The 23,089-nt window shown below is 42.0% G+C and overlaps 1 protein-coding gene across 18 annotated transcripts in view; it reads left to right on the top strand.

Moving 5' to 3' along the window:
* The window catches only part of FARS2 (phenylalanyl-tRNA synthetase 2, mitochondrial), a 617,893-nt gene that overhangs the window by 63,459 nt on the left and 531,345 nt on the right, over positions 1 to 23,089 (top strand). For 2 of the 18 annotated variants that reach the window (XM_064597215.1, XM_064597214.1), the window contains exon 4: positions 12,103 to 12,222. The exons of 14 other annotated variants lie outside the window; for them this stretch is intronic. Coding sequence is in view for 2 of the 4 variants with exons in the window: in XM_064597226.1 (XP_064453296.1) it covers positions 15,350 to 15,353 (4 nt within the window). In the remaining 2 variants the exon portion in view is untranslated. Of the gene's footprint in view, positions 1 to 12,102; positions 12,223 to 15,126; positions 15,354 to 23,089 lie in introns of those variants that run through there. 2 more of the 18 variants (XM_064597226.1, XM_064597229.1) reach the window with 2 other exon arrangements.

The following is a 23,089-nucleotide window of genomic DNA, read 5'->3' as shown; positions in this document are numbered from 1 at the left end:
TTAGCTTAGTGTTGTGGTGAGTAGGGAAGGGTGGTGCCTGTGGGGATCTTGGTGGGGTAAGTATGGTTAGGACCACAGAGTTGCCTGCAGGCTTGATCTTGGCAGGACCCTACTTTGTGTTTTAGCTTCTGCCTTACCCTAGTGGCAGGCAAGCACTCACCCTCCCACTTGGCTTCAAGAGAGGAGAATCTTTTAAGACTGAAGTAAAGGGTGGGGGGCAGGCCAGCTTAGTCGGTAGAGTGTGTGACTCTTGGTCTTGGGGTTGTGGGATCGAGCCCCACGTTGGGTTTAGAGAGTACTTAAAAATAAAGAAAATCTTTAAAAAAAAGGATTGAAGTAAAGGGAGAATGTGAGATTTTTATTTTTATCAAAAAAATGGAGCATGGATGTGAGAATTTTTTCACTTTTTAAAAATAGACTGCTACAAAATTGTTTTTCCATTAATTCTTTCCTGAGTTTATTGTCTCCTAGGCCAGGTATTCCTAGCTGAGAGAGTGGCCCATACAATGGCCCCAAGGCAGAAAGAGAGCACTGTGTCCTGGGAAGGCAGACAGAGCCAGGGCCTCTGGATGTTGACAGGAAAGATCTGGGTGAAGTCACAGAAGCAGGAAGGAGCCCAGGGATGCGGATATTTGTAGGTCCTGGAGAGTGCTGAGGGCAGGTGCTGAAGGGTTTGAGCTGCAGGTATGTGGTTCTGTGGAAGTGGATTGGAGGGGGGCAGGGGAGATCAGTGACTCCCCTTGGGTGCCTGCCAGGGTAGGCTAGGGATGATAGGGGCTTACATGCCCCTGCATCTTAAACCATCTGTGGCAAAGGACCATAATTTTTTATTTCTAATCTGTTGTTGATGGATATGTTTGTAAATTATGAGAAACATGAATTACTGGAAGAATGTGACAACAATGCCTCATTGTTCCAAAAGGATTTGTGTGCTTCCTCTCCCTTTCTGTCCTTACCTTACCACGGGCTGGCACCAGGCATCTGCAGACCACCCTTCAGTAGCCCCAGCTGTGACCACTACTCTAACATCCAGCCCTACATCGAGCACTTTCTGTGCAAGGGGCAGTGGTGCATCGTTAACATTCTCTACTAGTCACTGTGCTATGTGCAGGAGAAACAGTGAGACATGAAGTCAGGCCTCTGCCTTCTCAGCTTCTGTAGTCTTGCTGAATTAGGAGAGGAGTGGATGAAGCTGGGGGAGACACAATAGGACCTACTGGTGGATCAGATGTGGCAGATGGAAGGAGAAGGAGGACTCCAGGCTGACTGACAGTAGCAGGACCTTTCAGACCTGGAGTGTGCAAGATTCTTTTTAGCCTTGAGCATATTTTATATTTTAAAGAGAGGTCATCCTAATTTCTTAACAACAAAATGATTTACATCCTGCTTCAGATTTGAAATGAATCTCGAGGGAAGAAATCTGGATGGCTGGGGACAAGAGTGGAGGAGGCCTTACTTTTCAATATATATCTCTTTGTATCTTTGGAATTTTGTAGTGTTTGTGCATATCACCTATCCAACAAGATATAAATAGTTTTTTTTTTTTTTTACAACAACTATGAATAAACTTGAAATAAGAAATATGAAGACTTTTAGATGAAAACTTTAAAACCAAAGGGATATGATAGAAGGGTTAAAGGAAGAGTATAGAAAGGAAGGCTTGATATTGAAAGTGGTCATTTCTCTGGAAATTCATAAAATCAGTGCTTTCCCAATTCAAAAGAGCAGTAGGATTTTTGTTGTTGTTCAGGGTAGGAGTTAATGAAATGATACAGAATTCCTCTGTAGAACTAAAAATGTGAGGAAAAACCTGGGAAATTCTAAAAAAGATAATGAATGAGCAGCAACTAGACCTACTGGATGTTAAGGTACATCATGAAGCTATAATTACTTAAACGCTGGAACTGGACAATTTAAACTTCTTGCTGTGGAAGAAGAAATAGATAAACATATCAATGGAACAAAATAGTATCCAGAAGTAAACCTGAAATGGACCTGAAATTAGATGATGACAGTGATGATTTTCAGATCGCTGTAGAAAATAGATTTGTCCAATAATTTATATGTTCAGGGAAATGAGATTAAACAAAATGCAGTTTTCCTCTTTCACTCTTTACCGGGTTGGGGAATTCCAGATATAGATCAAAGATTTAAGCGTGAAAATGTGAAACAGTACAACTCTAAGAAAATGGTGGATTTATTTTTAATTTCAGAATGGTGAAGACCTTTCTCTAAGCTGTACATTTGTAGCACACATAGCCAAGAAAACAGTTGACAGAAAGACAAGAAAGTTAACAATCTTAATTTTAAAAGAATTCATAAGATGCAAGTAATAAAAAGACTATTAATCCAATAGGTTGTGTGTGTATGTGTATGTGTGAATTGGTAGTTTAAGAAAAAATATACAAATGCTGCTAAAAAAATAAATGAGATGGGGCGCCTGGGTGGCTCAGTTGGTTAGGTGACTGCCTTCGGCTCAGGTCATGATCCTGGAGTCCCTGGATCGAGTCCCACATCGGGCTCCCTGCTCAGCGAGGAGCCTGCTTCTCCCTCTAACCCTCCCCCCGTCATGTACTCTCTCTCTCTCTCTCTCTCATTCTCGCTCTCTCAAATAAATAAATAAATCTTTAAAAAAAAATAAATGAGATGTGCAGCCTTGCAGATAATAATTATTAGCAGGTATGTTAATGAGGTATTATATTTGGACAGTTTGGCAAAAAAATAAAATTCTAAGTGCTCACGAGAGTTTGGGCAAATGGAAACTTTCACCATAAAAACATGAGATCCATAGACAATATCAAAATAGAATGCATATGCCCTTTTCCCTAGAAATCTCACCTTTAAAAAATTACCTTCCATCTGAACTTAGGATGATTTGCTAAGATACGTGGGCAAGGATACTTATTCCAGCATCATTTGCTATAGCAGAAACCTGGGGACAGAGCGCCTCAGTGTGGCACTGGTCAGGTAAATCCTGGCACCCCTAAATGGCTGTCCAGAGAGTGAGGAGGATGTATCATGGGCTGACAGAGAAAACATTCCAGTGTATGTTGCTATTTGATGAAAAACAAGGTGTGGTCTGTGACCCTGTTTGTAGAAATAATCAGAAAGAATATGTTTTATAGATAGATTAAATAAATCCCCCAGTCTTCCAAAAAGGATCATAGGAAACATTAACAGTTGTAGGAAAAGTGACAAAGTAACTGAAGTGGAGATTGAGGAGGGATCCCATTTGAATTATGTGTATGTATGTGTGTGTGGTCTGTTTTATTATTTTTAACTCAACAGGGATTATCTGAGTATGAGAGTATAGGGCTTTCTTTCTCTAAAACACACACGCATCTATACTCCCTAATAAATGTTACTTAGAAAAAAATCCTCTAACATTTTCTTTATTCATAGATTGTGGTATTAGACTGAGATCAACTTACTTTGTTTATCCTGTCCTCTTCAGATATATGAAACTCTCTTAAAATTGAGACCTTTTCAGTTTTTTTTTAAAGATTTTATTTATTTGACAGAGAGAGACACAGTGAGAGAGGGAATATAAGCAGGGGGAGCGGGAGAGGGAGAAGCAGGCTTCCCCAGCAGGGAGCCCAATGTGGGGCTCGATCCCAGGACTGTGGGATCATGACCTGAGCAGAAGGCAGACGCTTAACGACTGAGCCACCCAGGTGCCCCAAGACCTTTTCATTTTTTGATCTTGGTGGTTTAATTAGCTAAGAAGAGGACCATGAGCCTCTTTTTTAAGCATGGGCATGGAGAGTGGGTAAGAAACTAAGGTTTGTAAGTGATGGGGACTAGGGGCTCCTGATTGGATCTCGCTGTCATAAAGAGACAAAAGCCACCCACAGACTGCTTTCTTTCATAACTGTAATGCATTTCTTTCTTTCTTTTTTTTTTTTAAGATTTATTTATTTGACAGAGAGACACAGCGAGAGAGGGAACACAAGCAGGGGGAGTGGGAGAGGGAGAAGCAGGCTTCCCGTCGAGCAGGGAGCCCGATGTGGGGCTTGATCCCAGGACCTGGAATCATGACCTGAGCCGAAGGCAGACGCTTAACGACTGAGCCACCCAGGCGCCCCTGTAATGCATTTCTGATCCATAATAATATATCTCCACTCTGGCCCCATGTAAATTTACCTACTATATGTTTCTTTGGGGCTAAAAGTTAGTTTAAATAACTTTCCGTGCATCATAAGATCTTCTGAGTGTTTATGGGTTTTATGCAGTAAACATATTCATCCACAAACCAAATTTAGGTACACAAAGTTCTTGTACTACTAATGAGCTTTTTAGATGTGTGCGATGTCTGAGACTTATAGATAAATTTAGAAAAAAGCAAATGGCTTGGGACCATCTTCTGGAAGCAATTCAGATTATGAATGAAGCTGCAGTCCTTGTGAATGTGCCTTCAATTCAGAGTGATGCAGTTTTATTCAAGGCATTCATGTATCCCCAGAAATTAAAGTATAAAAATTTTAATAAGAATTTATTTTGGGCTTTGCTTGCTATTAATCTGTAAGTCTCATAACTTATATTTGTATGGTATTTTTTTATGTTTAGAGACTTTTTTTTTTTTTTTTTACATTCTCAATTATGCTTCCTAATAGCCCTGGGCATTGTCTTTAACACTTAGTGTTTTTAGTGTTTGACATTGGAGGGCAATATTGCCAACCTAGAAAAGACGTTAACGATGGTGAACAATATTATAGTACCACAGCAGGAAGAACCAAGGCATAAAGATTTGACTCATTTCTGTAGTTGCTGAGAATGTGCTCATCGAGGAGGGTTTTGAAAAGTAGGGTAATTCCCAGGATGTGCTAGAAAGTGTGGGGCACTTTTTTTCTTGCCCCTCCCCTGTTCTGGGCTATTATTTCCTAAAGAGCCATCTCTCAAAATTTCAAGACTGCAGTGCCAACTATTGATTTCTTATTTTTAAGGGATCCAACCTGGTCTTGAGTCAAAATGGAGAGCCTAATAGGTGCCAGTGCTGGATGTGCTGGAGACAGGTGTTCAACAGTGAAGGCATAGCCCCTTTCCTTAGGAGCTTCCGTCTGATGCTTCCTTTCAGGGATGTGTGGTTACCAAGGAGGACATGCCCCTGGCTCCCAGAGAACTTGGCATTTAATGGGGTTGCTGTCTGATCAACAGGCAGACCTGACACCTTGTATTCAGTGTTATAATAGCGGAAGCACAAGTTGCCAGAGGACACGGTCTTTAACCCAGATTTGAGGATTCCGGGTGAGGAGGGGAAGAAGCGAGGGAGGGAGGGAAGAAGAGAGAGTGAGAGAGAGAGAGGAAGAGAATCTCAAGCAGACTCCCCACTGAGTGCAGAGCCCCACTTGGGGCTTGATCCCATGACCCTGAGATCATGACCTGAGTCAAAAGCAAGAGTTGGATGCTCAACTGACTGAGCCACCCAGGCTTCCTGAGAAGATAATTTCTGATAGGGAATTTTTTAAGGACTCTACTGTTAAGTACAGGGAACTCTTCTGGGAAGTAGATTTGTATAAGCCTTAATGAGGGTGGAGTGTTCACAGGAAACAGCCTCAGCAAAGCCTTGGGTATAGGTAAGCATGAGAAGGTATTGAAAAACAAAATGGTTCAGGGAGGCTAGTTTGTGGGTGGGAGTTAGAGAATCTTAAGAGGTGAATCTGGAGAGGAAAGCGTTGCTTCCCCAAACTTGGCTGATTTTGGAATCACCTGGGAATTAAAAAATACTGGGATAACTGGCTCCCACCTCCAGGCACTGTGACTTAATTGGGATGGGGTGTGCCGAGGCATTGGAAATTATAAGGCTTCCCAGATTTCCATGTGTAGCAAAATTTGGGAACATCCAAAGCAGTTTCTGAAGGTCCGTGTTTCTGAACCTTCAGCAGTTTCTTTTTTTTTTTTTTTTAAAGATTTTATTTATTTATTTGAGACAGAATGAGAGAGAGAGAGAGAGAGAGAGAGCACATGAGAGAGGGGAGGGTCAGAGGGAGAAGCAGACTCCCCGCTGAGCAGGGAGCCCGATGCGGGACTCGATCCCGGGACTCCAGGATCATGACCTGAGCCGAAGGCAGTCGCTTAACCGACTGAGCCACCCAGGCGCCCCCTTCAGCAGTTTCTGAAGGTTCTTTGCTAAGCACCGACCTCATTTGATCAACTGCCTCTAGTCTGATTTCTCCTCAGGTAGAGCTTGTATCTTCTTCCTCTGCAGTTTGAGTGGATGTCTTTTCTGTAATGATTAATGATCTTGCATATCCTCATATGCATTAAGAGATCTAGTAAGGGGGATTCTCCCCATACTTGTGATCCATGGGAGTCCTGGTGGCCACCATGGCTCAGTGGCATCTAAAGAGCTTCGGTTTTCATAGTTGGGTAAATATAAATTTTATTACTCTTTCATATAATTGAATTGGGGATTTATATTAGTTTTTTTAAAAAAAAGATTTTATTTGAGAGCGAGAGATAGTGAGAGATAGAGCACGAGCAGGGGAGAGAGGGAGCAGGGGAGAGAGGGAGCAGGGAGCCTGAGGTGGGCTGTATCCCAGGACTCTGGGATCATGACCTGAGCCAAAGGCAGACGCTTAACGACTGAGCCACCCAGCCGCCCCATGGAATTTATATTACTTTTTTTTTTTTTAAAAGATTTTATTTATTTATTTTAGAGACAGAGCACAAGAGGGGGGAGCGGGAGAGGGAGAAGCAGACTCCCTGCTGAGCAGGGAGCCCGATGCGGGACTCGATCCTGGGACTCCAGGATCATGACCTGAGCCGAAGGCAGTCGCTTAACCAACTGAGCCATCCAGGCGCCCCTGAATTTATATTACTTTTATCCAAAACATTTTTGGAGAATTTTTGAGGCAAATTTTATATAGCAATCTGGATTTCTTTGAGAAAGAAGTACAATCTATGTAACAGAAGTTCAGTTGTGCTCTATTTCAAGAAAATCTGATATACAGAAATCTGAAATGACAAAGCTGGCAAATTGTGGGTGGAGATAATTGGTGGTTGATAATTTTGCTAATGGGTTCTTGGCTTTGAAAAGAGGTGCTTTAGGAATCTTTCATAATGTAAGGTTTCTATGTTCGTTTAAGTGACTTGGATTTTAGGAATAATATTTTGGGTTAAGAAACAGCCTGCCTGGATATTAGAGAATTAACTAATATTGTTATGAGAATCCTGGTAAAGCATTAAAAAGGGTTAAGACCCCTACATAATGCTGGACAATGTCACACAAGGTATTTGTTTGTATACATGTGCTGTCTGACCTGTCCCCCTTACCACAGCTTTTGTGAATAGTTGTCTCATCTCTTTCCGTGCACACAGCACCTGCAGAACCCCATAGTGAAATCAAACCCTATGTGTGACATTTTGGTCTGTTGACATGAATGTGATTCTAAAGTCATAAATTATATATAAATGATATCCATTATAGATTTACCTAGGTAAATAAGTTTTCAAGCCAGAAATTATAATAGAGTTAGATGGGAAATTCATTTCCTGGTGAGAAGATGGAGCTGAGAGAAATTATGAAAATATAATTTGGAGAAAAAAAAAAAACAGTCCACAATTTGAAAAATAGTAAGACCTTAACATTAAGTATTTGCGGTGAAGTAATAGCTCTCCCCATGTTTCAAAGAAAGAATGATATACCAGTAACAAAACATGTGTTTTCCAAAGCATCAAGATATATTGTTGGCAGTGTATTATTCTGAAAAGAATTTGTTTTGTTTCTAAAGAGTAGAATGATTTTTAGAGAAGAGGGGAACAGAGGGCACCCGAATACCTAACACATTTGTGATGGGCTGGTTATAAATGCATGTTCAGAGGCAAATGACCATGATAAACAACCATATAGGAACCTGCTTCATGTGGAATGAAACCATTTGCCTCCTGCCACCTTGCAGGGCATCAACAAATGAGTTGTGCACGGGATGTAAAGCAGGGTATACTGCTGGTGCTCATTCTGTCATCTGCTAGGGCTTCATTACGGAGAGGGGTGCTGGTGGCTATCCAGACGCTTAACTGGCAGCCTTCACTGACTCTTGGAGCTGTATTCGTGTTGGCTGACATCTGGCTTTAGAAGTTATTTATAAAGAAAAGATCGTTGTAATCCAAACAGAGAGATTTTTAAATGTCCGATGTACTGTGCAAGATTATTCATCTAGGGTGAGTGGCACCTTGGGAAGGATTAGCTACGTTTCTGAACACTCGTATGTGCTGAGGGTGTTTTTCCTGTGTGCAAACAGTATTTCCATGTAGCATGTTATAAGCAAAATACTTGAAATAAACATAGATTTCTGTAGTTTTGAACATTGTAAATAGGACTGCAGTATCACCAAAATGACACATTAGTAAACTAAAAAATTAATGGGACAACATGTAAAGACCTTAGATGTCCACATCCCTGTCCTGACAATGAGAAAATAAGCTCAGCAACTTGAAAACCAATGACTCTTCTCAGATCCATCAGGGAATCAAGGTTACAGGGGCAAACTGCTGCCCCAAGACATGGAGAGAAGAGTGCATACCAAGAATCACAGTTTACCCGAAGCAGAAGTCCTGGAGGAGAGCCCCCCTTCCCTGACCCGCCCTTCTCCCCCTGCCCCCACCAGGACTGGTAGGAACAGTTAAACTATAACAGGTGAATTGCTAGAGGCTTGATGTGCACAAACCTGAGAGTTCAAAACTACTCGGGCCCTATACTGGTGGGGGAAGGGCTTTATGCTTTCCTGAATTTTACTTCCAGGAGCCCCACCAGAGTCTCTGAGAAATCCTCTCCTGTTTCTGGCAGTGGGAGGGGAAAAGAAACCATTTTGAAATATATCCAGAGCATTCTGTTCTCCTTAACAAAAGCCTGCCCTAAAAGGAACTATTTTACTAAAGCTTTAACAGACCTGGAGTTTACCAGAATGTAACTAACTGAGTTGGGGGATGGGAAGTACCCAATTCCAGCTCCTTCTACACTTTTGGTCTCACTTGAGGCGGGGAAAAGAAAGGTGAGTCACACTTGAAAGTCACAGTCCAGGGGCACAGTCTCCCTAAAAGACTGAGACCTAATCAAAGCACTATAGAGGGCTTCCCTTCCTCCAACACCTTACCACCACATCAGTCATGGACCTGGATAATAAACAAGGGATTATCAACAGCAAGACTCAGACCCTATGTAAGAGAAAGCCAAAGGCAACAGGGAAGACTAAAACAGGGACAGTAGAAGAAGTTTTAGCCTCTTGACGCCTAAAACTAACAGTAAACATAGCCTACCTCCTAGCCAGATACACATAAAACCTCACACTAAAGGCCTCAGTTCCTTTAACACAATACATCACGCCTGCCTTTTAACAAAAAATTACAAGGCATGCTAAAAGGAAAAACAGTTTAAAGAGACAAATGAAGCATCAGAACCACAGTCAGGGAAGAGATTTTTGAATCGTCAGACTGAGCATTTAAAATAAGTATAATACGCTAAGGGTTCTAATAGAAAAAGTGGACAAAATTCAAGAACAGATAGATGTAAGCAGAGAGATGGAAACTCCGGGAAGAATCAAAATTAATGCTAGAAATGAGAAACACTGTAACAGAAATGAAAATTGGCTTTTGGTTCACCCGTAGGCTGGACTGGGCCAAGGAAACAGTCAATGAATATGTAGATTCATCAAGAGAAACTTCCACAAAAGGAAAAAAGAATAAAAAATACCAGAACAGAATGTTTAAGAACTGTAGGACAATTAAAATATAAAATGTGGGTATTGGTAATACCAAAAGGAGAAGAAAGAGGAAAAAAAGAAATTTTTGAAGTGATAATGGCTGAGCAATTTTCCCAAATGGATGATAGACATCAAACCACAAATTCAGGAAGCTCAGAGAACACTATGCAGGCAAATTGCAAAAAATCTGCACATAGATAGATCATATTAAAACTGCAGAAAACTAAAGAAAGAGAAAATCTTGAGTAAAGCCAGAGGATGTAAACACCTTACCCATATAAGCTCAAGGATAAGAATTACATCAGATTTTATTCAGGAACCATGTAAAAAAAATCAGAAAAACAACCAACCTAAAAGTCTGTACAAGCATATCTCATTTTATTGTGCTTTGCTTTACTGAATTTTGCAGATGTTGTGTGTTTTGCAAATTTTAGGTTTGTGGCAATCCTGCATCAAACAAGTCTCTCAGTGCCATTTTTCTAACAGCATTTTCTCTTCATGTTTCTGTGTCACATTTTCTAATCTTCACAATATTTCAAACTTTTCCATGATTATTGTATTTGTTTTGGTGATCTGTGACCAGTGATCTTTGAAGTTATTCTTGTAATTATTTTGAGGTGCCACAAACTGTGCCTATGTAAGAAGGTGAACTGAATTGATAAATACTGTATATATTCTGGTTGCTCCACTGACCAGCTGTTCCCCCCCTCTCCGTTGACCTCTCTATTCCCTGAGACACAACAATATTGAAAGTAGGCCGGTCACCCTATCGTGGCTTCTAAGTGTTCAACTGAAAGGAAAGGTGGCACATCCCTCACCTTAAATCAAAAGCTAGAAATGATTAAGCTTAGTGATGAAGGCATGTCGAATGCCGAGACAGGCCAAAAGCTGGGCCACTTGCACCAAACAGTTAGCCAAGTTGTGAATGCAAAGGAAAGGTTCTTAAAAGAAATTAAAAGTGCTACTCAGGTGAACACATGAATAAGAAAGCAAAAACAGCCTGATAACTGATATGGAGAAAGTTTTAGTGGTCTGGATAGAAGATTAAGCCAGCCACAACATTCCCTTAAGCCAGACCCAGGTCCTAACTCTGTTCAACTCTGTGAAGGCTGAGAGAGGTAAGGAATTTGCTGGAGAAAAGTTTGAAGTTAACAGACGTTGGTTCGTGAAGTTTAAGGAAAGAACCCATATTTGTAATATCAAAGTGCAAGGTGAAGTAGCAGGGCTAAGGTAGAAATTGCAGTAGGTTATCTGAAAGATCTAGCTAAGGTAATTAATGAAGGTGGCTGCACTAAACAGCAGGTTTTTAGTGTAGACAAAACAGCCTTCTATTGGAAGATGCCATCTAGGACTTTCATAGCTAGAGAGAAGTCAGCTCCTGCCTTCAATGCTTCAAAGGATAGGCTGACTCTCTTGTTAGGGGCTAATGCAGCTGGTGACTTGAAGTTGAAGCCAATGCTCATTTGCCATTTCAGAACCCTGGGCTCTTAAGAATTATGCTAAACTATTCCGCCTGTGCTCTAAATGGAACAACAAAACCTGGATGGTAGCACATCTGTTGACAACATGGTTTACTGAATATTTAAATTTAAAGCCCACTGTTGAGAACTACTGTTCAGGGAAAAAAAAAAAAAAAAAAAAAGATTGCCTTCAAAATATTCCTGCTCATTGACAATGTACCTGGTCACCCAGGACCTCTGATGGAGATGTCCAATAAGATGAATGTTGTCTTCATGCCTGCTAACACAGCATCCATTTTGTGGCAAACGAATCAAGGAGTCATTTCAACTTTCAAGTCTTATTATTTAAGAAATATGTTTCATAAGGCTAGAGCTGCCAGATAGTGATTCCTCTGATGGAGCTGGGCAAAGTCAACTGAAAACTTTCTGGAAACGATTCACCTTTCTAGATTCAGGACACTGGTGATTCATGGGAAGAGGTCAAAATATCCACAGGAGCAGGAGTTTGGAAGAAGTTGATTCCCACCTTCATGGCTGACTTTGAGGACTCAGGACTCCAGCGGAGGAAGGAACTGCAGATGTAGTGGAAACAGCAAGAAAACTAGAATTAGAAGTAGAGCCTGAAGATGGGGCTGAATTGCTGCCATCTCACAATAAACTTGAATGGATGAGGAATTGCTTCGTACAGATGAACAAAGAAAGTGGTTTCCTGACATGGCATCTACTCCGAGGAAGATACCGTGAAGACTGTTGAGAAGGCAACAGAGGACTTAGAATATGATGTAACTTAGTTGATCAAGCAGCGGCAGGGGGTGAGAGAATGGACTCCAATTTGAAAGAAGTTCTGTAGGTAAAATGCTATCAGACAGCATCACAAGCTACAGAGAAATTGTTCTGGAAAGGAGTCAATAGGTGTGGCTGACTTCATCGATGTCTTATTTCAGAAATTGCCACAGCCACCCCACCTTCAACAGCCACCCCCCTGAACAATCAGCAGCCATCAACATGGAGATAAGACCCTCCACCAGCAAAGAGATTAGGACTTGCTGAAAGATCAGATGAAGGTCAGTGTTTTTTTGTTTTGTTTTGTTTTAGCAATAAAGTCTTTTTTAAATAGGTCATGTACATTGTTTTTCAGACATAATGCTATTAGACACTTAAGAGACTACAATATAATGTAAACATAGCTTTTTTATGCAGTGGAAAACCCAAAAATGCATTTGACTCATTTTATAACAAGATTCACTTTATTGTGGTAGTCTGGAACTAAACTCACAATATCTTCAAGGCATGCCTTTATCTAGTAAAATTACCCCGCAAAAGTGAAGTAGAAAGAAAGAATTTCACAGACAAATAAAAATTGAAGGAACTTTCCACTAGTAAATATGCCTGTCAAGAAGTGTTAGAAGTTCTTCAGAGAGGAGGAAAATGATACAGGTCAGAAACTTGGATGTACAGAAAATAGGAGGAGGACAGAGAAGGAATAAATGAAGGGGCTTCTCACTTCCCTCCCCTGAGGCACAGGTGCCATGCCCAGCACCCAGCACCCATGCCTGCACCCCTGCTGAATAATACAGACATGGAGTTTTCTGGCTTGTTGGCTTAGAAAAGCGAGTAACTTTCTCAACCCACAGCTGCAACCTCTGCATTTAAAGATTACTGAAATGGACATAGCAAGGTCTCTGGCTCAGATAGGAATTTCCAAAGACTCTGGGCAAAACTGCAAATAACAAATGAAAATATAGTGAAAGTCTTGTTCCCTTTGACTTTCTGTATATTAATAATGCACCTTATTGTGTCTTATGCCACAGAAATTTTCATTAGAGTATCATCCTGCCGGTTATTGTGGCATCATTTTGAGATCACTCAGAGCTTAAAGAAAAAAAGAATTGAATATATTAAGTGTAGACATATGAGCTCTTTAAAAGCCAAGCATTATTATAGCTTTTCAAACTGGAAATGAAAGGGCCACTGAAACATCCTAGTTGTTTTAAATTTTCATAAAGTTAATATTGATGGCTATCAACTAGATAAACAAAAACATCTTTTGGGGTACTCCCCCTCCAGGGGGGCAGTCTTGAGACAAATGTGAGAAAGAAAGCACTGTGGATTATCCCCATTCATGATTGGTGCATTTCTTGCTATGACCTCATAAGGAACCATTGTTAGGGAACTCTAAGTACCTGCAGGAGTCCGTGGCTCTGCCAAAGGCTTGGGTTCTTTTACGGAAGAAGCAGATTTTTGGTGACCTTAGGGATGTTGACCACAGTTAGCTTTTTGCCTTTTTGGCTTTTGTCTATTTTGTTTGTTCTTTTTCTCTCTCTTTTTTTTTTTTTCATATTCTTATTCTGTAATTCTTTAAAGGTATTCCCTTTTTTAAATTCTTTTACTTTCATTTGTTCTCATTTTTTAAAGATTTTCCTTATTTTTTTCAATTCTCTTTTCTTTTTTATGTTTTTCCAATTTTTTCTTTATTATTTTTTCTTTTGTTTTTAGTTGATATTGGTAGCTAGTATTGTTGGTGTAGTTAGCAAGTTACCATGCTGCAGAGCTTTGCAGCAATCCATACTGATGCGGACATGCATATCGACAGTTACCAGCTCCTTAAGACCATTGGGCAGGGCAGCTTTATCAAGGTCATGTTGACTCGGCACATTATGGAACAAAAGTGGCTGTGAAGGTCATTAATAGGAGTCAGCAGAGATTTTACAGCTTCCAGAGACTATTCCTTGAAGTCCAAAGCATGAAGGTCTTTAATTACCCTAATAATGTGAAACCGTTTGAGATGATCTTGACCCACGAACATTCTACCTGGTCAGGATATATGCTAGCGGATGTTTGATTATCTAGTGCACCATGGCCACATGAGAAAGAGGCTTGTAGCAAATTTTTCTGGAGAATGTCCATGGTACAGTGCTGCTTCCACCAGAAGCGTATTGTCCACAGGGACCTAGAGCCAGAGAACCTGCTTTTTTGATGTCCAGGTTGCGGATTGGCTTTGGTATGACGTGTTCACCATCGTCAATAAGCTGAATACCTTCTGTGGCAGACACCACCTTATTCCCTGGAATTCTTATGGAGCCATAATTATTATGCCACCTCCGTGGATGTGTGGAGCATTGAAGTCATCCCTTTTTATGATGGTCATCAGTTTCCTGCCTTTTGAGGGATCGGAATTCAAAGACTGTGGGAATGGGTATCGTGTGGAATACACGACTTTTCTTTCTTCATGTCCATAGACACTGAAAACCTGCTTAAGAAATTCCTGATCCACAACCACAGTGACAAGGCATTTTAGAGGAAATCATGAGAGACCCGTGGATAAACATGGGCCCTGAAGAGGAACTGAAGCTGCTATACATTGAGCTCTCCCTGACTACAAGGATCCCCGGCAGCCTGAGTTAATGCTGTCCATGGGCTACAAGTAGGAAGAGATCCACGACTCAGTGATGGGCCTGAAGCATCAAGAATTAATGACCATCTGCTGGCTTTGGGCTACTAAGACACCCTAGGTGCTGGAGGGCATTCTGTCATAATGAAGTCCCTGCCTACAGCTGATCCCACCAACGGTGTTGTCCTTCTCCATCCTGTGAGGTAGAGGCTAGCGTCTCTGTCAACCCAAACAGCAGAGTACTGTCATTCCCACCTTTATTTTGTTCTCTAAGACAGTAAATCAGTGGCCTGAGGACGAGGAGTCTGGGTGGAAGCCAGCAGAATAGACAAAGGGACTGTAAGTCTCTGCCTAGTCAGGAGATGAAGACTACCACCTGAACACAGCTCTCCTACTTTTTCCCTGTGGTCTCCTAACCCCCCCCCCCCCCCCCAGTACCAGCAATGGTGGTGGAGCCTTAGGCTGAATCACCTTTTCCCAGCTGTATGTGTATGGCCTGGCCGGCTCAGAGGACTTTGTCCAATGGAGGATGGAGGTGTGCAAAGTGCTGTGGCGTTAAAGCTGCCTGGCACTCCCACGGCATTCAGAAGCATGGAGGACAAAATAACTGTGATGGTCAAGTTGATGGGATTGCCAGGGGCCCTCTGGGGAGTGGAGAGGCCAGCCCCTCGACCTATACCTGGTGAAACTTCAGAGATTACCTGTACTTGGAGCCTTTCTCCCTTCCCCTGCTTCTCTCCCTCCCTCTGCCATGTTTGTGGTGAGGGGAGATGGTTCTGTAGAAAGAAACACAAGTATTAATGGGTAAGCACTTACTATCTTACTTTCTGAGTTTCTTTTGATGATGAACTGTAGGAGGTGATTACTGATTTGAATGGGTCTCATGTGTGTTTGTCTTAGATAATATAGGGTTGTCACTGCCTTGAGCAGATTATTCAGCAATGATATTAACACTGACAAGTAACAGCACTTGCTGTATGTTGTCCAAAGACTTTCTCTGCCTTCCTAATTCATTTTAGCCACGGATGTCCATTTAGCAAATTGGGAAGTGAATGCTGAGGGAGGGTAAGCAGCTTGTTGATAGCACGGAGGGGGCGAGTGGCAGAGCTCCTATCCTAGCTAGTGCTCTCTACCCAGTACTCTGTGGCTCCCGTGGCTCAGATCTGGGGGTGCCAGAGTCCCAGATTTGCCATTCTTTTGAAGTTGGTTATACTGTGTGTCTTAAATGGATAATTCAGTCGTATGAGAGATGAGACAACCAGCCACTTTGTATAGCACTTTTCAGAGCTCCTTGTGAATTAATTTGTCTCCAATCTTCGCAGCAGGACATGGTCCTGAGTACAAATACTGCCTTGAAAATGTGAAAGAAAAATGAAGCTGTCCGATGTTAGAAACACTAAGGGTGTATGGAATCCTATTTACAGGAGGGATGGTGTCTTGTAAGCCCTTTGGCATGCAAGTTGGCCGCCTTGATGTTACAGCTTTTGGAGGAGCATCTTCCAGTTTTAAACCTGCTCTTCTGCCTCACACCAAAACCTTCTGAGTTAGAGAGCAAATGTGGACTGATGACTTTAGGCTGAACATCTTTTGTATATTTAAAGTTTACTTGTTGAGTTGGAGAGCCTCTCTCCCTAGCCCAGTCCTTTTCTATTAATGTACCAATTAATGTATCCAAGTAGTTAATGTTTTGACTCCTGATGGGATGTTAGAAGCTATAATAATATGTATAATAAGTATTTGTCAAACAACTATATTTATTGGGTAGCTACCATGTGCCTAAATTCGTAGAGGAGCTAGAAAGGTGAGCTTACACCTCCCTGGCCCGGCTTCAGCCACAATGGCAGATCCTCTTGAGCTGTAGGGTGCTCCTGGCCACTGTCCTTTCAGACCGTCCCCAGGTGTAGGGCTCAGAGATCTCTTTCAGGGTGGGGCCTGAGCTTTTTCCAGTCTGACTGCTTGGTGAGGCCACTGAAAAGTTCTGGAAAATTTATTGGTAGGTTTTCGGCGTGTCCTTTGCCAGAGGTGCAACCTTTTTTGGCACAGACTTTCTTCTTGAATATGATTATCGCAGTGTCTGTAACCGTGCTCACCAAATAGTATTTTTTTCTCTTTTCTCTGCAATGTTGTTACAAAAAAAGAACTACTGGGCATTTCAGAAGAGAGATGGAATGCTGTGTGTAGCTGAGATGGATCAGGAATGTTTTCTGAATGAGGCTGATACGAAGCAAGGAACAAAGGCTAGGTTCATTCATTTATTCATCTGATGCTATAGTCTACCTAGCATATTTCAAGTATGGGTATGTAATGAGAATATAATGGTCACAAAATACAAACAGAAATGTTTGCAATCTGTTGAGTCAAACGTTCATCAAATAATCATATAAATAAATACAAAATTACATGGGACACAATCTGAGTGTCCTATAGGAAAATGATGAAATAAATGATAATATGTTCTTTTGATTTAATATTATGTAGCCATTGGAATTGTTTGAACCAACTTGTAAAATGGTTGCAGTAACACTGGGTATTTAAAAACAGATAATAAAAGTGTAGAGTATAATCCCTCTTTTGTAGAAACAATGCATGTTTGCCTGTGCATAGGGAAGTTGATTATATAGCACATTGAACAATGGGTATTCCTGTTGAGATTGTGGAGCATAGAGCATGTTCTCATTAAAGAGTACTGGTTTTGCCAGCTAGCAAGTAGATTTGTTTTTCCATTGTTAGAATTTACAATTGGATGATTTGCCTGCTTTCAATGGGAAACTAAAGCCTTAAGGTATGTTTTTTTCTTGGTTTTGTTTTGGTTTTGATGGGGTGGGGAGGTAAGCTAACTGTCCGTGAGGGCTCTTGTTGAGTGGGAGGAGGGTTCTGGTGGAAGCCCTCATCCAGTGGGGCTCCTGGAAATGCGACATCCAGGCCCTCTTAGTGCTGTCCCAGCCAGGACTCCTCTTCCTCTGTCTGCCGTGGGTCCTGGTTTATTTTGCCTTTTGTCTATATTGGAAGATAAAAACTTGTGGTGAGAGGGAAATTTCCAGAAATGCTCCCCCCGGGGATGATATGGGAGTTTGATTTCCAAGTGAGTATTCCTGTTCAACTGAATAAGCTCCTGTGTAATTAATCAAAATCTTGATTACTGTGGGTTAGTTCTATTCTTTTATATGTGGAAGTTCCCATCTTCTCTAATCCCTACCAAAAGTTCTTATTTTGTTTGAAAGTTTTTCCTTTTTATTTTTTTTTAAGATTTTATTTACTTGAGAGAGAGAGGGAGTACAAGCAGGGGAGAAGCAGGCTCCTTGCTGAACAGGGAGCCCAACGCGGAACTAGATACCAGGACCCTGGGATCATGACCTGAGCCAAAGGCAGACGCTTAACCTACTGAGCCAGCCAGGCGCCCCTGAAAGCTTTTTCGTTAAAGGGCACTGGGGCATTACTACTTTTATTAGCTTAGGACAACAATAAGTCTGTGTTTCTAGATGGGGTTTTTTGTTTTGCTTTGTTTTGTTTTTTAAAGCATCTGTGTTTTTAGAGCTGTAAAATAAACGTTTATTATGGAGGTGCTGATGATATACCCACAGGAATACAATATAGCATATAATTTCATTATCATAGATGTAAAAATTCTAGAAATTTTTCCTCTAAACTGTAATATTTTCCTTATAAAGAAAGTGTTTCTTTTCCTTTTTTTTTCTTCCCCTCCTGCTATCTTCTTCTTCTTCTTCTTTTTTTTTTTTTAAACATATAATGTATTATTTGTTTCAGAGGTACAGATCTGTGATTCAACAGTCTTGCACAATTCACAGCGCTCACCATAGCACATACCCTCCCCAGTGTCTATCACCCAGCCACCCCATCCCTCCCACCCCCCACCCCTCCAGCAACCCTCAGTTTGTTTCCTGAGATTAAGAACTCCTCATATCAGTGAGGTCATATGATACTTGTCTTTCTCTGATTGACTTATTTCGCTCAGCATAACATTCTCCAGTTCTATCCATGTCGTTGCAAATGGCAAGATCTCATTCCTTTTGATGGCTGCATAATATTCCTGTGTGTGTGTGTGTGTGTGTGTGTGTGTGTGTGTGTATACCACATCATCTTTATCCATTCATTTATTGATAGACATCTTGGCTCTTTCCATAGTTTGGCTATTGTGGACATTGCTGCTATAAGCATCAGGGTGCACATACCCCTTTGGATCCCTACATTTGTATCTTTGGGGTAAATACCCAGTAGTGCAATTGCTGGATCGTATGGTAGCTCTATTTTCAACTTTTTGAGGAACCTCCATACTGTTTTCCAGAGTGGCTGCACCAGCTTGCATTCCCACCAACTTTCTCCACATCCCCGCCAACATCTGTCATTTCCTGACTTATTAATTTTAGCCATTCTGACTGGTGTGAGGTGGTATCTCATTGAGGTTTTGATTTGGATTTCCCTGATGCCGAGCGATGTTGAACACTTTTTCATGTGTCTGTTGGCCATTTGGATGTCTTCTTTGGAAAAATGTCTGTTCATGTCTTCTGCCCATTTCTTGATTGGATTCTTTGTTCTTTGGGTGTTGAGTTTGATGAGTTCTTTATAGATTTTGGATACTAGCCCTTTATCTGATATGTCATTTGCAAATATCTTCTCCCATTCTGTCGGTTGTCTTTTGGTTTTGTTGACAAGAAAGTTTTTCTTTATGTTCTAATGCTTATTTTAAACACCCACTGGGTCATGTAAAGTGACATAGTTATGATGGACAGGATAGTGTGTATTACAACCTTTCATGCCATCTTGGACTTATTCTGCTTTGTGCAGTAGAGGTACCAAGGCTTGGTCTTACGAAGGTGGGGTTATTTTTCTGTAATGTTCTAAGAGATGCTCAAAAGACCTCCTGCTGTTTTCCTTATACCCCAAATTACATAAGTGGTGAGTTAGGCTTTTAAGTCTCACAGACTTTTCATCAGGAGTTTCTGTTACGATACGATGATCTAGGATGGAAAGCAACGGCCACCCAGACTCTTACCAAGATTCCCTGCCAGCCTCCTGGAGGCCAGAGAGGAGTGACCAGGCTGGTGGAGGGCTCGGTACTGCTGGGCCTTAGGGAACGGCAGGCAGGAAGCTGCCCTCACCAAGGATTTTCCACGGCTGGCCCTGGTTCTGCAGTGATAGCAGCTCCCAGTGCCCCGGGCGGGAAATTGCTCAGAAAAGAGCCAGGATAATGCGTATCCATCTTACCTGCTGGAAACTAATAGGCAGCTTCTGGGATTTGCTCTCTGTACCAATTAATTTATAATCTATTCTACTTTCCCTTCCCCTGCCTGCCAGTCACTCCTCTTCTCAGGGATAACTGCAGGGAGGAGATGACGATTTTCCACCAAGGGGTTTGCTACAGTTGCCCGCACTGTTCCGTGAGCGTGTGGACCCTCCCAGCTCTCAGCCATCATCCCTCCCCTTTCTCAGCTCTTGGTCGGCGACTTGCCCGTGTTTTGAACATACTGGTGAAGGAGCAGTTGAGCCATTTTGGTGGAATGAATTTCCATTGACCGGTGTATGAAGAGTGCCCACTCAGGGGCCCCAAACATAGGTACGTGATAAACCGTGTGCACACAGTGTTGGGGAAATCGAGCTGTTTCCTCTAACAGCTCAGTGTCACAAATGGTGGCAGCTAGGCTTTCCTCTGCCTTCCCGGCTTGGCTTGCAGCCCCTGAGCTGCACTCCTGCTACCGGGAAGACGAGCCCAAAGGCTACCGTGTTCAGTTGACGGGGAGTCACACGGGCTTTCCACTGAGAACCGACCACATACTTCCTTTGTCACGTCCCTGCCTCCTTAGATTGTCACGTGGGAAGACCTGCCATCTTGCTGCGGGGAGGGGGTTGTTAGCAAGCACCTGCAAACATCTGGCTCCCTGTACTTCCCATGCACCTCGTGGGTGTAGAGCCCGAGAAATCTGAGCATTTTTCAAAAATGGCTTTTACTTTTAAACATGTTCCTTTTAATTTTGTTGAGTCTTTCTATGTTAAAAAGAATGTATGTTGCTTGTCTATTCTATAGATACATAGCATATCAGTTCCTCTTGTATATCTCATACCCTTGTAAGCTGGCAGCTCTGGGCGACATTTTAAAGTCTGTTGTTTTTATTTTTCCTTTGTCAAAGGGGAGAGGAATTGCTGGCATACTGTGTGCCAGACCACTTGAAGCAAATCTATTTCCAGCTCGAATACAGCAGCTAAAGAAATTGCCAGAGTGGTGCATTATTAATTTTTCTTCCTAATGGGTATGCTGAGTGCTGCCCACTCTGCCATCGGGTTGCAGGCGGGACTGGCATGATCCCATGTGTTTTGTCTGCCTTCCTGTCAGGGGCCTGATGCAGCAGTGTCCAGCTTCCTCCAAGTGTCAGGAGTGCAAGGGATCACTCAGTTGCTGAAGAGCAGGGGCCACAAGCATTTCTGGTGGTTTATGTCATGTAGCATAATCTTAACAGCTCAAATAACAGGTTCCTAAAACAAACTATCAGAAGTATTCTGCATGTATTTTCAGTGTAGCCATGAAAAAAATTTTCTACTTGTTTAGGAAGGTAGTATGATTTATGCTTAGTGATCAGATTTTTCAAATGATTACTTTTTTTTTTATCAAGCACCATAAAAAAGGACGAGGTGGAAATGACCAAATATTTCTCTATATATCTATAGAATAGACAAGCAACATATTTGCAGTATATGTGATGAACAAAATGGTTATAAAGCAATCATCACTGTAGTTTTAAAAATGTCAAACATTGTCAATTTAAAAAAAGTAAAAAAAAAGACTGAGCCTGGGTGGCTCAGTCGTTAAGCGTCTGCCTTTGGCTCAGGTCATGATCCCAGGGTCCTGGGATGAAGCCCTGCATCGGGCTCCCTGCTCAGTGGGAAGCCTGCTTCTCCCACCCCCCCTGTTTGTGTTCCCTTTCTCGCTGTCTCTCTGTCTGTCAGATAAATAAATAAAATCTTTAAAAAAAAAAAAAAGCACGATAGTTTAATAAAATATATGGAAACCTTTTAAACACCACTAATAATAAAAGAAATGAGTATAAAAGGATACATTCTGAAGGATTAATTGGCAGATTTGAAAATAACACTCAGAATACCAAATGTCAGGGAGGAAGTGTTGAGGTGCCTTCTCAGCTACTACTGAGATCATTCACAGGTACAGTGTTTTTGTTAAGCTGTGTGCCTGTGTGTTTTTACAATGCAGAATGTGCATGCACATTATTTGCTCTGAAAATTACCTCCTATCTCATCCTTATATGACTGGAGCAGCTCCAAAGGTGCTTGATCCAGGATTGTTTAGCTTGGCTTTATGTCAAGTGACCACCAGTGGAGAGTTAACTCTGCCCCTGCTGTGTAACTGTGTAACTCCCTGGACTCAGGGCTTATGCTGAGCCCCAGGGTAAGCCCAAGTTAGGCTGCTAACTGAAGGGATATTTATTCTAGACAGAGTGATCACATGATTCTAGAGCAGGGACCCTGACATGTTGTCAGGAGCAACACTTTTCATTTCTCTCAATGAAATCATTAACATCTGGCACAGGTCCATCCTGGCAAGTCTGGGGAGGGAGCCTTGCCCACATGGCTGATGTCCCCAGGGCTCCAGTGGCTGCTTTGAAGTTCTCCTGGAGGTCTATCAAGGACAGGTCAGGTTTCTCCCCAACTCACTGGCACCAGCAGGGACTGGAGATTAGCTGGGCTTGGGGCTGCTGAGCAAATAGCCAGACTCCTCCTTTTTCTCACTCTTCTGCCACCTTTGTTAAGGCTTTGTGTTCTGGGGACAATGGCCTTGTCACTCTGCTCCCTCTGAAACCTGGGCCCGGAGCGTACCAGCCACATGGGAGACCCCGAGTGAGCCCTCCCAGCAGCGGTGTCTCCGTCAGATGCTCAGAGTAGTGAGTGTGGGGAGCATGCCACTGGGGTGTGGACTGTTCTTTCCCAAGAGGCAGCATTTTGAATTTGAGACCTATTTACAGATACTTTGCATTAATTTACATACCAGCCTCTGATAACTAGCTCTAAATACCCTTCCATGAATTCAACTAGTTAGTGCAGCTAACCACTGTGGTAGCCAGACCTGATATTTAGGGCATCACACACATGAAAAACTGAAAAGATCGGCGAAAACATAATCATGAGCATGGTGAATCAGCCCAGGCCCCTCACGGATGCAGCTGCTCCTTAGCCTGATTCCTTATGCTGGGGTGATAGTGCATTTAACACTCGTGAGGGAGATCGTGCCTTTCTAGCCCTCAGCTGAGTTAACCCCCACCCTGGAAAAACAAGGAAGGAAAAGAAACATTGACCATTTTTCACTTAAATAAATTTATTTGCAATCTTTCATTTAAATTGGCACTAATGCTACCAGTTATTTCACATTTTTTCTGTTATTTGACATGATATCTACATAGTTTGTGAAGTTGGTTGGTGATGAGAAGAACACATAGAAAAGGTGATGTTGTAGATGGTGAAGATTGCCCGTAGGGTTTGCAGTATCCAGCCTGCGTCCTTGCACGCCATTCACCTCT

The sequence above is a fragment of the Mirounga angustirostris genome, unplaced genomic scaffold (genome assembly GCF_029215605.1).
Source record: "Mirounga angustirostris isolate CCGP_5_RB_7025 unplaced genomic scaffold, mMirAng1.0.hap1 SCAF_8, whole genome shotgun sequence".
Taxonomy (NCBI): domain Eukaryota; kingdom Metazoa; phylum Chordata; class Mammalia; order Carnivora; family Phocidae; genus Mirounga; species Mirounga angustirostris.
Note: the sequence above shows the minus strand (reverse complement) of the source record. Positions and strands in the feature narration are given on the sequence as shown.